The sequence below is a fragment of the Sinocyclocheilus rhinocerous genome, unplaced genomic scaffold (genome assembly GCF_001515625.1).
Source record: "Sinocyclocheilus rhinocerous isolate Xijiao unplaced genomic scaffold, SAMN03320098_v1.1 scaffold1858, whole genome shotgun sequence".
Classification (NCBI taxonomy): domain Eukaryota; kingdom Metazoa; phylum Chordata; class Actinopteri; order Cypriniformes; family Cyprinidae; genus Sinocyclocheilus; species Sinocyclocheilus rhinocerous.
The window spans coordinates 676,725-692,081 of NW_015647052.1; the positions used below are offsets into that span (position 1 = coordinate 676,725).

Here is a 15,357-nt window from a genome sequence, read left to right on the forward strand (position 1 = left end):
TTCCCCAACTCTCACATTTCTGTAAGTAGTTTTTTTTTTTTGGTTCACCCATAATTTTATGGAGAAATTACCCTTTTGTTAATTCTATTTGCTTTCACTTTACCAATGCTGATGGCAATTTTACAGTAATCAACTCATTCAGAGATGTAGCACGTTGGAGCTGAAGCAGTAGTGAGCATTGTTGCACCAACAGGTTCACTGTCTTCTACTACATTATGAAAAAACGCCTGTACACAAGAATGACTAAGAACACAAGCAACTTGCAAGATGTCCCACTTATCAGGTAAAATGTTCTTAAAACCAACTTCTGACCAGTGTCATCAATCAATAATCTTATGTCATGTAATATGGCATGTCACATTTTTAATAGTGGACTGCATATCCATCCATACAATCGTTAAGCTTTATTCAATAATTCAAGCACTATCATAGTGACATCTAGTGGTAGACATACAGCAACACAACAGATCACAGATTTGCCTAATTTATATGCAAGTTTTTGAAAAGGATATAAAATTAGAATATTGGATAATAATGCAACATATATCGTTTTTATAATTTAATAGTAAGACTGAAAGTCAAAGCACATTTCAGAAAAAGATTTAGCGGCAGATTAAAAATGACTCAGCCAAGCTCTCCAGACACAATATTTCTTATTCACGTCACTGCTAAATGGTGCGCTGAGTCTGTGGCTTCAGACAACGAGACTGTTCTGAATCCCAGCTCTTTTGATTGCCCCCATGGGTATTACACATTCAGACTGGATAAACAAAATCGATATAAAGATAACAGCAACTAAAAGATCCGTTCAGAGAACTGCAGTGAAGTATGTCCCTGTAATTATCCAATGGCCAAAGTACAACGACAGCCCTGGCACACCTACTGTACTCCCACATAAATATCAGTCTCCCTATTTCCTGAGATGCAATATGCTGAGAGTATCTTTTATTCTGTTGCGCTGGGTGTAGTTCTCCCATGGGATTGATATGCTTACTGAATCACAAAATTGTTCCAAAATGCTCCCCAGCCATTAAAACTCAGATAATTGTGTTAATGTTCTATCCTTTTGCACTTCCAAGTCAAGTTGTCAAGTTTTCAGATATATATATTTATTTTTTTCCCTAAGGAATTGTATTATTTTTTCTGCAATTCCTGGAGCAGACCTGTACTTGTTTTGAGTTTATGACAGGTGCTCTCTTAAATGTATTACAGTGCTCACGTAATTGAAGCCATCTGTCAGTGGGCTGTGTTCTGCATTAATCCTGATTATAAGGTCTCTAGCTCGTAGTCAGCAAACTCATGGTTTCCAGTAGTAAAGAGATGTCATACATGAAAGCGCCACCTCATCCCTTGGTTTCTAGAGGTAACTGTTTACTCACACTTCCTTGTAATTTGTTCATGTTGCAGAACATTTAAGCAAATTGCATTTGCGTCATTAATTTGCAGTGGTGTAAAAATGTCTGCCACCTTTCTTATTTCCTATAGGCCAAGTTTTTGAATGTTGAAAGACTTCAACTGCAATCTCATTTTAGACAAAAACCTGAGTGAATTAATGATGCATTATTGAAAATATTTAATTTAACTATAAAGTTATCAGACACCAACAGACACTGTACTAAAGGTTAATTAAAGGGGTCATATAATGCGATTTAAATTTTTCCTTTCTCTTTGAAGTGTTACAAGCTCTTGGTGCATAAAGAAGATCTGTTGCAAAGACTAAAGTCTCAAATCCAAAGAGATATTCTTTATAAAGCTCAGTTATTCAGTTACCTTGTTTGATAGTGTCAAGCAGAGCAGAATCAATACATTTTACTGAAATGTAATTGTCTTTACGGCCCACGCACACGTTTGAACTTATTTGATTTTTGTGTGTTAACCTGACTGGTTAACCTGATGTTGAGCTCAGATGGTCAGTCTCACATTAGCCTCCTGTAATTCCCCTGTTAATGGAAACTTTTCCTCATGGAATTTATTTTATCATGATTGACTCTCAGTATAAGTCACACAGTATAAAATGACTGATCAGAGCAATGTAATTACTTACTGCACCTTTAGGCCTTGGTGACCAAGGCACTTTCCAGACAGAGATTAATCATCAGACTGAATTAGTCTTGGAAATTCTTCTTCACTTATACTAATTCTTTCATGCAGGCTGAACTTTCCATTTTTGCAATATGCACATAGGTACTGAACAGAATAAACTCATTTGGCTTACACAAAGGACACAGGTAAACCTTTACACACATGCACCCTTAGAACAAGTTTAATTCTTAACATTATACTTATTTTAATATAGCTTTGGTTGCATTTCCCAACATACCAGTGCAATAATGCTTTTCTCTGAAAGCATCACCTCCCAGTGTTAACGCTGATAAATACCTAGAGAATGGTTTTTAGATGCTACAGTGGTCATGAGGGGGAGAATAATTAGCCAAAATGCACTCAGATAGAGAGCAAGAGATGTAATTACAGTAGCTAGCCTTCCTTTTAACCCACAGACTTTTCAACACAATGACATCAATACTGTCTAATTACGAGTGTGTTCCAGACATTTGTAGACCTACCCTTACACACACGCACACACACACACATAGCAGTGCATTAAAGTAGATACATATGATAGATACATATGATTATTGTCTTCTTGCATTATTGACAAACTATTTTCCTGTTTAACACTGTAAAGCTGCTTTGACGCAATCTGTAATGTATAAAGCGCTATATAAATAAAGGTGACTTGACTTGTGTTATTGTGGAACAGGTTATTTCACGTAGCATTATAGAGGACCACATCAGCTGAAACTGATTTGAACAACATTTCAAAAACTTACAACATAAACAAAAGAATGAGTTAATGTGTTCATCAGTTATGTAGTCTGAATTAAAAAGATGGATTTTTGTACTTGCTTTGCATGCAAGAATAATGGAAACGTATTGGAAAAACTAAGATACACGATCATTCTTATACACTGACCTAAGTTTTCAGTGATCAATAACCCTGATCAGTATTGATTTAATTACCTGCTGTTCCATTTTCAACTGTTAACTTAAATATGCAGGTCTTGGTCAACATACTTACTTCCTCTCCTATTTATGTCAATCACTTGTATTCTGGTGATCTGTAAAAATTATTTTCTCAGAAATTCACAAAGAGGAGCTGTATATCATTATACAGCTATTGCTATATATAATTTTAGTCTCTAAACCAAAATGGGGTAGATTTAGCAACCGTGATATTTCAGGAACTGTCCTTTCTTTGTATAGTGGTTTAATACAAATATTCTGTTTTTGGATCGGCTCCATTGGGTTGCTAAAAGTATGTTCAGACAGGCACTATTGTATGTTATCTATAACAATAATATCTGTCTATAACAATATCTAACATATCTATAACAATAACATATCATTACCAATAATATCAACATTATTTATATTCCTGTAAATCTATTGGAATTCACTCACTTTGTTCACCAGAATCTAAAGGTCTTCAGTCTTTTATGCATGCATGCATGCATGTGTTTGTAATTGATCATTAATGCTATAACACTACTGTGGTTCATTACTCAGTAACCTTTAAAGAATAAATCTCATAACCTTAATCATGTGCCTGCTGCAATTGCCTAGTTAGACGAGAAAGCTCAGAGCTCACCTGCTCAAAGGGAATGCAGCCTATCCCAGTGTCTCGGGCCACAGGTGATGCAGCAACAAACCAAAATACTTTAAATAAGCTACGATGTGGATTGCATTCAGTACATAATATTAACATGCACTGTAAAAAAAATTCCGTAAAATTTACGGTAAAAAACCGGCAGCTGTGGTTGCCGGAATTTTACAGTAAAAAATACGTTAGCTTTTACCGTTAAATTCACGGTCATTTTTTACAGTGTGAGATATGTTTGGTAGTGTAGCACCCAGATTTATTTTCAATATACTTGGCAGGTTTTTCCAAGTGCAAAAATTGGTTTTCATATAAGTTGAAACATCTGTTGAGACTTTGCAAAATTCTTAAAAGTTTGAGTTTGAAAACCTAAACATTTACTGCTGAGAAAAACCTGAAGTTCAAACATCTGAAATAGATGTCTGTGATAGAGCTCGCTGTATGTTTGTACGTCTATGTCCCTCAATACTGTCTGTAACCTCACTGCTGATTATTTCCCGTTAGAACCAACCTAACCCATCAAATCCCTTCCTCATTCTTATTAGGATGCTAGGCAGCTTCATAAATGCTTATTTCCCCCTGCCCTGTACTCATGACCTCTCCCGCTTGTTCCAATGCATGGAAGGTTTCTATTCTTGTTCTAATTTTCTTTGGTTCTTTGCACTAATTTGATTATTATTCTTTTTTTTTTTTAAAGAAGAAAAAAAAAGAAATTCTCTTGAAATGCACTTAACATTAAACTTGATTTTAACAAATTGGATTATTAATAAAGCCAAACCAAGGTCAGGTAGAGTAGAATTTGTTTTTAGATAAAAATGTGACCTACCCGCATTCACCTCTTTTGAACAAATTTCTGAACTTGCATTACAGTTTTTGACCAAATTTGACCTGAAAACTATTACTGATTTGTTGTGCCCATGGCATATTCATGACTTAGATTCTGAATATATGATTTTGTCATGATTAATGTAATATAAGTGAGTCGGCTACACTGATTTCATTTTGTATTGTGGTGATGCTATTTTTCTCTCAATCACACCATTGTGCTTTATGCACCCAATTGTATTAGTGTTATTGAATTTACTTAGCTGTCATCTTAGAGCTGATGCCAATCCCAGATGCTTTTATGTTTTCATTAGCTAAGTGTTTCTAAAAATGTGAGTGCTATATGAAAAACAATGACAGATTTTCAGTAAGTTATATGCTGAGTCATTTTTATTTTATAGAGTAATTTTATAGCTGAAACTGGATAATTAGCCATGTTGTGATAAAGAATATGTATTAGGATTAATAATGTGGAACGCTATATATATCCTCTTTTAAAATTTCTGGCATTCATTTCTTACTAAAATATAAGAAACACATGGAGCTCTCACTAAAGGCTTTAAATGTATGTATACTTTACATGTATTTACCGATTATGAACAGCAGGTGGCGATGTTAAACAACACATTACTTACACCATTTACGTTCATTTTATGAATTTTAATCCACTGAGATGTTTGTTACCTCACATTGTTGGAAGAGAGGTTTTGTTTACATAACCTTGGCAACAGTTACCTCAATCTGACAAAAAAAAAATTATTTTAATCATTACATTAGATCTCTGACATGTGTCCCAACATATCTTAGCTGTAACTAAAAAGTCTCACTGTTGTTCTAAGATATGTAAATATTATAATCGAAGTATTGTGTAAAGTGTATGAATTCAAACCTGTCATTAAGAAATACCTCTGAGCACAGTTCACTGTGTCAAACATATTAACCATCATTCTAGCCTTATCAGTGTCAGTGCAAGACCTTAGCCTTGCTTTAACTTGAATGGATTGTAACTGTGGAATGATTATCAATTTTGCTCAATGGTTTGAGGGCATAAAGCAACACAGAATTCTTTTAAAGAGTTATTGGGGTCAAAAGATAATAGGTTATTTCATCACAATCAGAGAGCAGGGGGTCATGGGAGAAATTGCCAGCTGTTCAGTGCTATATGAACTAATTCAGACATCAAATATATGACAGTTAAACTATCTATCTATCTATCTATCTATCTATCTATCTATCTGTCTGTCTGTCTGTCTGTCTGTCTGTCAGCCTTGATTCTGAGGATGCTGCAAAGGCACCTTTGGCTTCATTACTGCAAAATTGTCTAAAACCCTAAGAACTGTAATGACTAATATACTTTTCTGAAATTAAATGGAATTCAATCATAAGTCTGTTTATCGGTTCATATAATTACAAATCTTGGATAATGGCATGGTGAATGGCAATTATATGTTCTGCAGTCAGAAGGGTGTATTTACAGAAGACCAACACTCAGTGATATTTATCTGTACTATTTAAGTCCGTCTACATGCTGGTGTAATGCAGTGGATGGACTTTTATTCTGCATGAGTTAACATTAGCTGCATATTATACATAAAAAAATGATAATTTAAGAAAATCAGTGCCTAAATTGCACATCTTAAAATCAAATCTGGAGTTTTAGTATTTTCAGTGACCTCATGTTTAATGCATTGTTAATAGAGAGAGATTCTGTTTCAGAGAATTCTTCAATGCAAAAAAAAAATAATAAATTGACCATAAACAGCATGCACATGAATGTTTTAACCAGTAAGCTAAATCAAACTGAAAATGCTGTAATATATGTCAAATATATTTTTAGTGTATATATCATATAAACATGCTTTCAACATACGTAAAACCTTAAAACCAACTGTCTTTCGCTACTCTTGTTCAGAAACACATAAATAGCTAGTGGGTATATAAATGTATGCGGACATTTGTTTTGAGGAACAACGCGTGAGTAAGATGAGGCTATAATTACTAGCTTACTTTATCATTTGCGTTTCACGCACGCAAAGCCCTCTAAAACTGCTGGATAGAGCTTTCCACCTTTTCTACACCTTGAACTCTTAAAGACGGAGCATTCGTTTTAAGTTAAAATGTGTAGATTGTTAAGCGTTCGATGAGTTTGAAATAAAGTTTAAAGTGGTGTATTTGAAGAGAAGCGCGCGCAGGAAGCTGATCGTATTCGCTGCTCAGCTGTATTTCTGTTGGCTTAGTGCAGACCCTGCCCTGATTGCCTTATATCCATGTCTATTGACGTGTAGAGAGCAGATGGAGGCAGAGGGACTGATCTGATCTTTAGTCCTCAGAGGTCATTCTCGCTACAGTTACAGCCACTTGTTGCCAAATCGCTCAGAGACCGCGAGCGCGTCGCGAAACCGTTTCCATAAAGAGCTATTTCTTTGCTTTCACGACACACATCTAGATGCTGAGACGGGAATACAAGCACTTCTGACTTTGTTTGGGGAAAAAGGTCACTGTTAAGCAAATTCGTCGCATTTGACGGGAGAAGCATGGTTGACAACCCAAGCATAGCAACTAAATCTGCACTGGTAAGCACGCGCTTTTGCTCCTCAGGTAGAATATAGATATCGTTATGCTTAGCTTGTCACTTCATTTGAGATAATTTAATTCAATATTTAGTGATGTTTATACACTAGCGCACGTTGTGTTACGCTGCACACGCTGCCCTTCGACTTATAGCTAGCAACACAGTGTATACAATATAGCTTAGGCTAACGTTACATACATTGTCATGTTTCTGTCTCTGAAAAATTCGAGGTGGGTTTTTTTTTGTTTTTGTTTTTTTTACATCACATCAGAAATGTGACATTGCGTGCAACTACAATGCTGACCGTCAGGTAGTTGATCCTGTTAGTGGAATCATTTCCATAGGTAATTTCCATAAGTAATTTTATCTTATGAACTCGGTAATACTAGGCTATCTGAACATTTTAATATAAGAAAAATGAACGCAAAAAAAAACAAAACAAAGTTGTGCCGAAGTTCCCTGTGGTGATGAGTTTTTCCGACTACTTTAATTAGCTCACTAAAGAGTAAAATCGAGTAAAAATAACAAATTAGCTGTAACAAGTTAAATGGATGGAAACAAAGTTGTTATGGCAATGATGAGAGGATTTTGGCACTGTGCATCAGTTACACGTTTTGTCTTTTTCAAGGTATAAATTGTTTGTTTGTTTTTTTCTTTTGTTTTAGTGATCTTTAGTCAAGTAGGCTAATTATTCACAACCACTATGCGAATTATACACTTTAAGGTTCGACATATACTTTTTAAGGATTTTTGACATGTAGCCTACTTTTGACGTATCCATTCTGCTAAACTAGAAAATGTAAATGTAATTTTCGTGAACAATCTGGCGGGGCACTTCTTGCGCACCGCGAATTGTTATTTGGCGCCACTATTTTACCATTAACTAAACATCAATTAAAAAAAAAAACGTTTAAAAGCTACAGATTTTGTTATTATAGTTCTGATATGTGAAAGTACAATAATGTAATACATAATATGTTTATGCTTTATTGTAGGCTACCGCCTGAATCGTAATGGGTAGCGCATGAACAGCGTAGGCCTAGTTGTTGGTTACCTCCTCTGACGAACTTTTCTGTTCGTTACCGCCTTTTTGATGATAGCTGAAAATACGTGCTCTGACTAACTGTAAATGTAACTTTTATACTTACTAAAAAAGCCAACTGTTTGTATGAAAAATAATATACACTTTACACCCCCCACTTCCCCTTCCCAAACTATTTTGTTTTTTTAAGGAGAGGGGGTTTAAGTCTTAATTAAGGGGGCCTGACTCTTCGAAGTCACCCGTAATTATGCTTCCAGATAAAATTTGTAGTGTCATTTGCATTCTGTTGCCCCCAGCAAGCCGCTTTCTCGTCGGCGAACACTCTTCCTCTGCTGGTCAGCTCCTCCGGCCCTCACAGTCACTCGAGCGGCGGCAGCGGGTTGAAGCTGGAGGCGGTCATGGAGAACTTGCAGCGACAGCAGGCGGCTCGACTCGCCCTGGAGGAGAAACTCCGCCAAGCCGAAAAGGAGAAAGAAATCAGATCTATGGTGGAGTCGCAGATTCACCAGCAAGCTATCGCTTTCCGCCACTATCAAGCAGCGGTGAGGGGAGCGTTCGCATCGGGAGCCCCGAACTCGAGCCCCGGCCACCCACATGAGCGCACAGCCGACTCCGACATCGACAATGAGGATGACGACCCAGACCTGGACCGCGGCATGGACGATGAAGATCGCGACTTGGAGGAAGATGACAGTATGAACGAGGCTGGAGGGGATGAAGATTTGGAAGGACCCCTAGCTCATTACCCACCGCGCCTTGCTGTTTATCCCGGTGCCAGGCAGTCTCCAAAAAGTACCCCGATACATCTGTCCAGAGTCCAGCCAACCTATCCAGCTCCAAGGCAGGCTGAATCACCGAGTGGTTTGGCACCACAAGCACAATCGCAGCACCACGAATGGACTTATGAGGAGCAGTTCAAACAGGTATGTTCATGAGTGAGATCTGTAGATAGATTGTAGTAATGCACTCTCATAACCGTTAAATGTGCACTCTGGTGAACTCTATGGTGATTACTAATGTGTAAAGTTTAAAAGCATGAAGTGAGACTGAGTTCAATCCTGTGTGAAACTACTGCATAGCTAGTTCTCATCATAATCAAAAAACTGAATTAGTCAATGGAAACAACAGGCTTTTAGGCAGTGCTAAAACTTTAATGCTTAATCTTAATGTAAACTATACTGTCCAGACACCTGCATCATGCATTGACATTATATATTAAGTTGGACTATATCAGGTTTAATCGCTGCTTCAGCATCTTGTTTCATCATTAGCACATAGACATACAGTCTGCACTAATAAAAATCCCATTTGTAAGGTTGTTTAATTGCTGCTTTACATTTTATATAAAATCAAATCGGCAACCTGCAGTAATCACACTTTTTCAACTACTTTGAATTTAACTATGATGTAAAAAAAAAATTTTTTTGATTAATTGCTTAAATAATTGCTTAAAATGTTTAAATTGTCACCATTTCATAATTTCGGTCTAAGACATGCTTTTGCATTGTGCATAAAGAACAAATATGTTTTTATTGAAGCCTTTGCTGTTGATGTGTACGAATGCAAAAATTTAGTCTGGTTAATTGGTTTTGACTGTTCTATGTAAAATTATTTTGGTATGGGTACGTTTTAATTATTCAAGGTGGATTGTACACCTGTACACTGGAAATTCAGGGTTATACGTAAAAATGTTTCATAGTTATGCTGCAGCAGTTTTGCTCCACTGTATTCTCAGGGGATAATTTAGAGTGATACACTGAGAGTGAGGCTCTTAAGCAAACACAGATCTATACAGAATGAGCCTGGATGGAGGGAGCCCCGAACTCGAGCTCCGGCCAGCCACGCGAGCGCACAGCCGACTCCGACATCGATGATGATGATGATGATGACGACCCAGACCTGGACCGCGGCATGGATGATGAAGACCGCGACTTGGAGGAAGATGACAGTATGAATGAGGCTGGAGGGGATGAAGATTTGGAAGGACTCCTAGCTCATTACCCACCGCGCCATGCTGTTTATCCCGATGCCGGGCAGTCTCCAAAAAGTACCCCGATACATCTGTCCAGAGTCCAGCCAACCTATCCAGCTCCTAGACAGGCTGAATCACCGAGTGGTTTGGCACCGCAAGCCCAATCGCAGCTCCACGAATGGACTTATGAGGAGCAGTTCAAACAGGTATGTTCATGAAATGCTCTCCCATAACCCTTGAATGTGCACTCTGGTGAACTCTTTGGTGATTACTAATGTGTAAAGTTTGAAAGCATGAAGTGAGATTGTGTTCAGTCCTGTGTGAAACTACTTGCATAAGCCCCAGTATCATTCAGAACGAAACCGCTAATTGCCATCATAATAAAAAAAACTGAATTATTAAATGGAAACAACAGGCTTTTAGGCAGTGCTAAAACTTTAATGCTTAATCTTTATGAAAACTATACTGTCCAGACACTTGCATCATGCATTGACATTATATATTAAGTTAGACTATATCAGGTTTAATCGCTGCTTCAGTGTCTAGTTTCTTCATTAGCACATAGACATACAGACTGCAGACTCTGCACTAAAAATTTCGAAGTTTGCTGCATTACATCTTTATGTAAAATCAAAATTGCAACCTGTAGTAATTGCACTTTTTGAACTACTTTGAATTTAATTATGATGCAAAAAAATTATTAATTGCTTAAATAATTGCTTAAAATATTTAAATAGTCACCATTTCATAATTTAGGTCTAAAACGTGTTTTTTGCAGAGAGCATAAAGAGCAAATATGTTTTTATTAAAGCCTTTGCTGATAATGTGCACAAGTGCAAAATATTAGTCTGGTTAGTTGGTTTTGATTGTTTTATTTAAAACTTTCAGTATGGGTACATTTTAGTTATTCAAGGTTGCTTGTACACCTGTACACTGGAAATACACTGGAATGTTTCGTAGTTATGCTGCAGCAGTTTTGCTCCACTATATTCTCAAAGGATAATTTAGAGTGATACACTGAGAGTGAGGCTCTTAAGCAAACACATGCAGAATGAGCCTGGATGGACTTGTCATTCCTTATTTATGATGGATCATTCAGAGGCTTGTCCAAATGAGGGATGCACATTAGCGGCTGCATTAGTGTAAGCACTGGCTTAACGTAAGGGCTGCAATGCAGTTTGAATAAGGACAGCTGTTTTGACAACGTTATGAAATGGAGAAAAACAATCTCAAATAAATTCAGCATTATTTTAATAATGTGATGTTATATGTTTGGTTTTCATTTCCAGAAGTTGTGTGTTACTCTTAGATTTATAAAGGACTTTTAACAAGAAATACAAATCAGTATGTACTTTTTTTGATCATATAAGAATAATACCAACCACAACATTTGCTTAAAAAAACTGAGGACAGTGTTACACAACACGATTAATTTTGTTTTGCAGAAGTCGAGAACATGCATTTTGTAATCGCTTTTGAGCTATTTGGACAAATCAAGTGAAATGCAGAAACAATGTAAGGATGCCGATAGCATTAGGCAGACTGACTGGAGCCACTGTACTGCCTGTTTTCAACATTTAAAAAAAAACTGTCTAAATGCTATAAATGGCTTCTTAAAATAAGAAAGGCTTTTTAGAGGAATGTAAAAATAGACTGGCATTAACATTACTTGGCACCAAATTCCTTGTGTCTGTATTTGCAAAAGTAATTAAAACACTAAATACAGACTACTGCTTAGCTTGGAAATAATTTTATAAGTCAAAAAGTGTTTTCATTACCTTTCATTTATGTTTTTTGTACAGTATTGCTTAATTAAAACTAAACCCAAAAATCTAAATAACTCTCAATTATGAAAACCAAATTTAAGGTCTTACAATATTATAAATTAATTTCTCTTTTAGTCAAGCCTAAGCTGGATGTGTTAATTTGCACTGATATTACAAATGAGTCATTCATCAAAGGAAAACAGAATAGATAGAAGAGAGAGCCAGACAGCAAAGGATCGGAAGAGACAAAGTTAAACCGGTTGCCATATGGCTGTTTATTGTCAAAGAAACAGTGAGGGGAGAGGAAAAAAAGGCAAGTAGTTGAGTAGAGTTTTGGCAGGAATGCAGGAAACTAGACCTGGTGGCATTCCAACCTGGCTCCCTCCCAATAATGCTGGGATATCCCTCTCAGGCTGCATATGGGTCGGCTCAAAGCCAAGCCATTACGAAATAGGAACAAACTGCATACTTCACTACAGTCTAGCCAGACAAACATGTTTACGTGTGTGTGTGTCCACAAAGAGAATCACATTCTGGACCAACATTGTTGCACACTTAAATATTTACTGGCACTTTCACTTTTGCTTATGTAGTGTTTGTTAGATGTATGCATTGAAATACCAGAGGGATTTTTTTTTTTTGCATTACATTGCACTATATGTTTTTTATATACTTTATATAGCAAACTTATTAAAGCAGTATTTTTCTAATAATGTTATGTTTAAAAACATAAGTAATATTTGAGTTTATAATTGAGGTTTGGGATTAGTAAGATTTTAAAATATTTTTGAGTCTCATGCTCACCAAGGTTCCATTTCTAAAATAAGATATAAACCGTAATATTGTGAAATATTATTACAATTTAAAATAACAGTGTTCTATTTTAGTATGTTTTGAAATGTCATTTATTCCTGTGAAGACAAAGCTAAATTTTCATTACTCCAGTCTTCAGTGTCACATGATCCTTCAGAAATCATTCTTATATGCTGTTTTGGTGCCGAAGAAACATTTTGTAAGATAAGATTTATTGTATTTCTTTAAAAAATAGCAAATCTTTTATAAAAGTCTTTGCTGTCACTTTTGATCAATTTAATGCATCCTTGCTGAATAAAAGCATTCATTAAATAAAAAATATTACTGACCCCAAACTTTTGAATAATAGTGTATGTATTATCAAACAGATTCCAATTTAGAGTTAATATGCTGGATCAGCAGGCTCTATATCTCAACCTGTTTGAAGCACATATCAAATGTGTTCACTAAAATACAGAGTGTACTTTTTTTCCCCCTCAGCAAATACCATCTTTTGATTGCTCAGTCTGACCTCCACTTTGGTTTCAGGGAATATGTTTGTTCCCCCCCTCTGTCTCTCTCTGTCATGTTTTGCAAACATAAAAAAGAATGGCTTTTTTCCCATAACAAGGCTTTTACAGGGCCATAGAGGGGGCTGGGCAGGGCTGAACGGGGTGGAGGAAACCCAGCAGTGGTGTTAGGTTTCACTACATAAGCTTGTGGAAAGGGAGGGTTGTCTTTGCTACTCCAGTCCACTTTAGTAAAATTAGTCTACTAATGTATTGTCTTTTGGCTCAGAGGGTATTAGCACTCTCTAAACTTTGTTTAGTTTGTTCTGAGTTAAGAAGAGACAGTTTGGATGTTTAATCTTTTAGAAATAATTGTCAGAAACCTGTGTAAATTCAGAATGATCTTTTTGAATTTTTAAAATGCAGTTCAAAAGAGATGAATGAGTATCGAGGCAGCCAGTGATGACCTAATTCACCCGAAAACACTCACAATTAAGCAAAACATCTCTTGGAGAAAATAGGAAATGAGGCAATTGTGAAATCACTGAAAGGAAGACAAAGTCCCCCCCCAGACAGGAAGGCAAAATAGTCTTTGTGGTTAAACAAACGTTGTCATTGGGCAGGGGTTTAAAGATACGCACCTCTTTGTTTTGCTGGACACTTTTGTGAAAAGAAAAAAATTAAAACTTGTGGAAGTTAGAGACAGAGGCTATGTGCAGCCAACACAGCCCTAACCCATGAGCCACTGCGGATAGTCTGTTGATATATTTAAATGGGCTGTCCTAAAGTCTTCTCAAGTAACACACTTGAATTCAAGCCCATTTATACCTTTATAAAAATGCTTGGAGCCCCTTCTTTGAAATACACACACACACAGTAACTCCAGTGTCAACACAAGACATTCCTTGACTTTACAGGCCTGCTCCACCCCTGCGGTATCCCCTTCTGTTTGATTACACTGCTTTGCTTACATGTTTTGGGGTCCTGAGAGCCATTAAGTTCCCCAGCATGCAGTCTCAAGCTAAAACACATGCATGGAGCCAGTTCTCCATATGGCACAGAGGTTGTGATTTTTACCTAACATTAATGTTGTTAGCCTTCTGTGGTATGAGCTAACCCAGGCCTTCTGACAGCTGTGGCAGGTTCATTTTGGACGTGTGCTGTCAGTGGAAATATTTAATAGAATTCCAGTCTTCTCGGTTTTAGATCGTCTTATAAATAAGAGCCTGCTTTAGCTGTGTCCAATTGGTGGCCTGTTATAAATCCATGTTGAACATGTCATCAGCAGGTGATCTGATAATCCTGCTCCGAACATTAACCATGCTGAACATTCAGAACTGGTAACAGACCCAGAGCTAGAGCTATGTCAACATCTTACTCGCTGACTGTAATAACAAAAACAGTCACACGTCCAAGTGAGAGCGTTCCATTTTAATCCTGTTTGTTGCTGCCTCGGTCATCACACAAACTCTGAATGTATGCAACTTTTTTACTGTAGTTTGAGCAAGAGGCTGATAAATGTGCTTAAATGTTTTTATTTCAAAACGTTTTTAATTTTTGCATTTTTACTATAATATGTTACACTTGTATTGGTATAACTATGATATATTCGCAAGGAATGCACAATATATCAGTATCTTACCAGTATATATCTCAGGCAGTTGTTGACCACATACCACATAACCATTACCATGATATAGAATTCACTTATGTTTAATCTTTAAAACCACTAATAATTTAATAACACTATTAAATGTAATCTTTAGCAGATCTCAAAAAATAAATATATTTTTTCATACTGTACATTATAATATTGTGATTCCTAAATTAACTTGTAGCATTTAAAATGATTACAATTATTCATAGTATGTTTAATCTTTTAGACTATATGTAACCCTGGACCACAAAACCAGTCATAAGGGTCAATTTTTTGAAATTGAGATTTATATACCACCTGAAAGCTGAATAAATAAGCTTTCCATTGATGTATGGTTTGTTAGGATAGGACAATATTTGGCTGAGATACAACTATTAGAAAATCCTGAAGCACAATTTTTAAGTTACCTAACAACATTTTTTTACCATGCAGGGAGATTGATTAGTTTGGCTTGCCTCTTTAATATAGATGTCACATTTTAAGAGCAAGAAACTTGGACTTTCTGTTATAGCTTGGAAAAGTCAAAGGGTAATGAACAAACTCAGCAAATACTAATATGACGAC

At 36.4% G+C, this 15,357-nt stretch overlaps 1 protein-coding gene across 1 annotated transcript in view; it reads left to right on the forward strand.

The window, feature by feature from the left end:
- The first annotated feature begins 6,624 nt into the window (after positions 1 to 6,624).
- Positions 6,625 to 15,357, forward strand: part of LOC107708619 (AT-rich interactive domain-containing protein 3A-like) — a 102,912-nt gene continuing 94,179 nt past the window's right edge. Inside the window, exons 1-2 of the mRNA XM_016512898.1 lie at positions 6,625 to 7,056; positions 8,394 to 9,020. Of these exons, the coding sequence (XP_016368384.1) occupies positions 7,018 to 7,056; positions 8,394 to 9,020 (666 nt within the window). The 5' untranslated portion in view covers positions 6,625 to 7,017. The remainder of the gene's footprint in view (positions 7,057 to 8,393; positions 9,021 to 15,357) is intronic.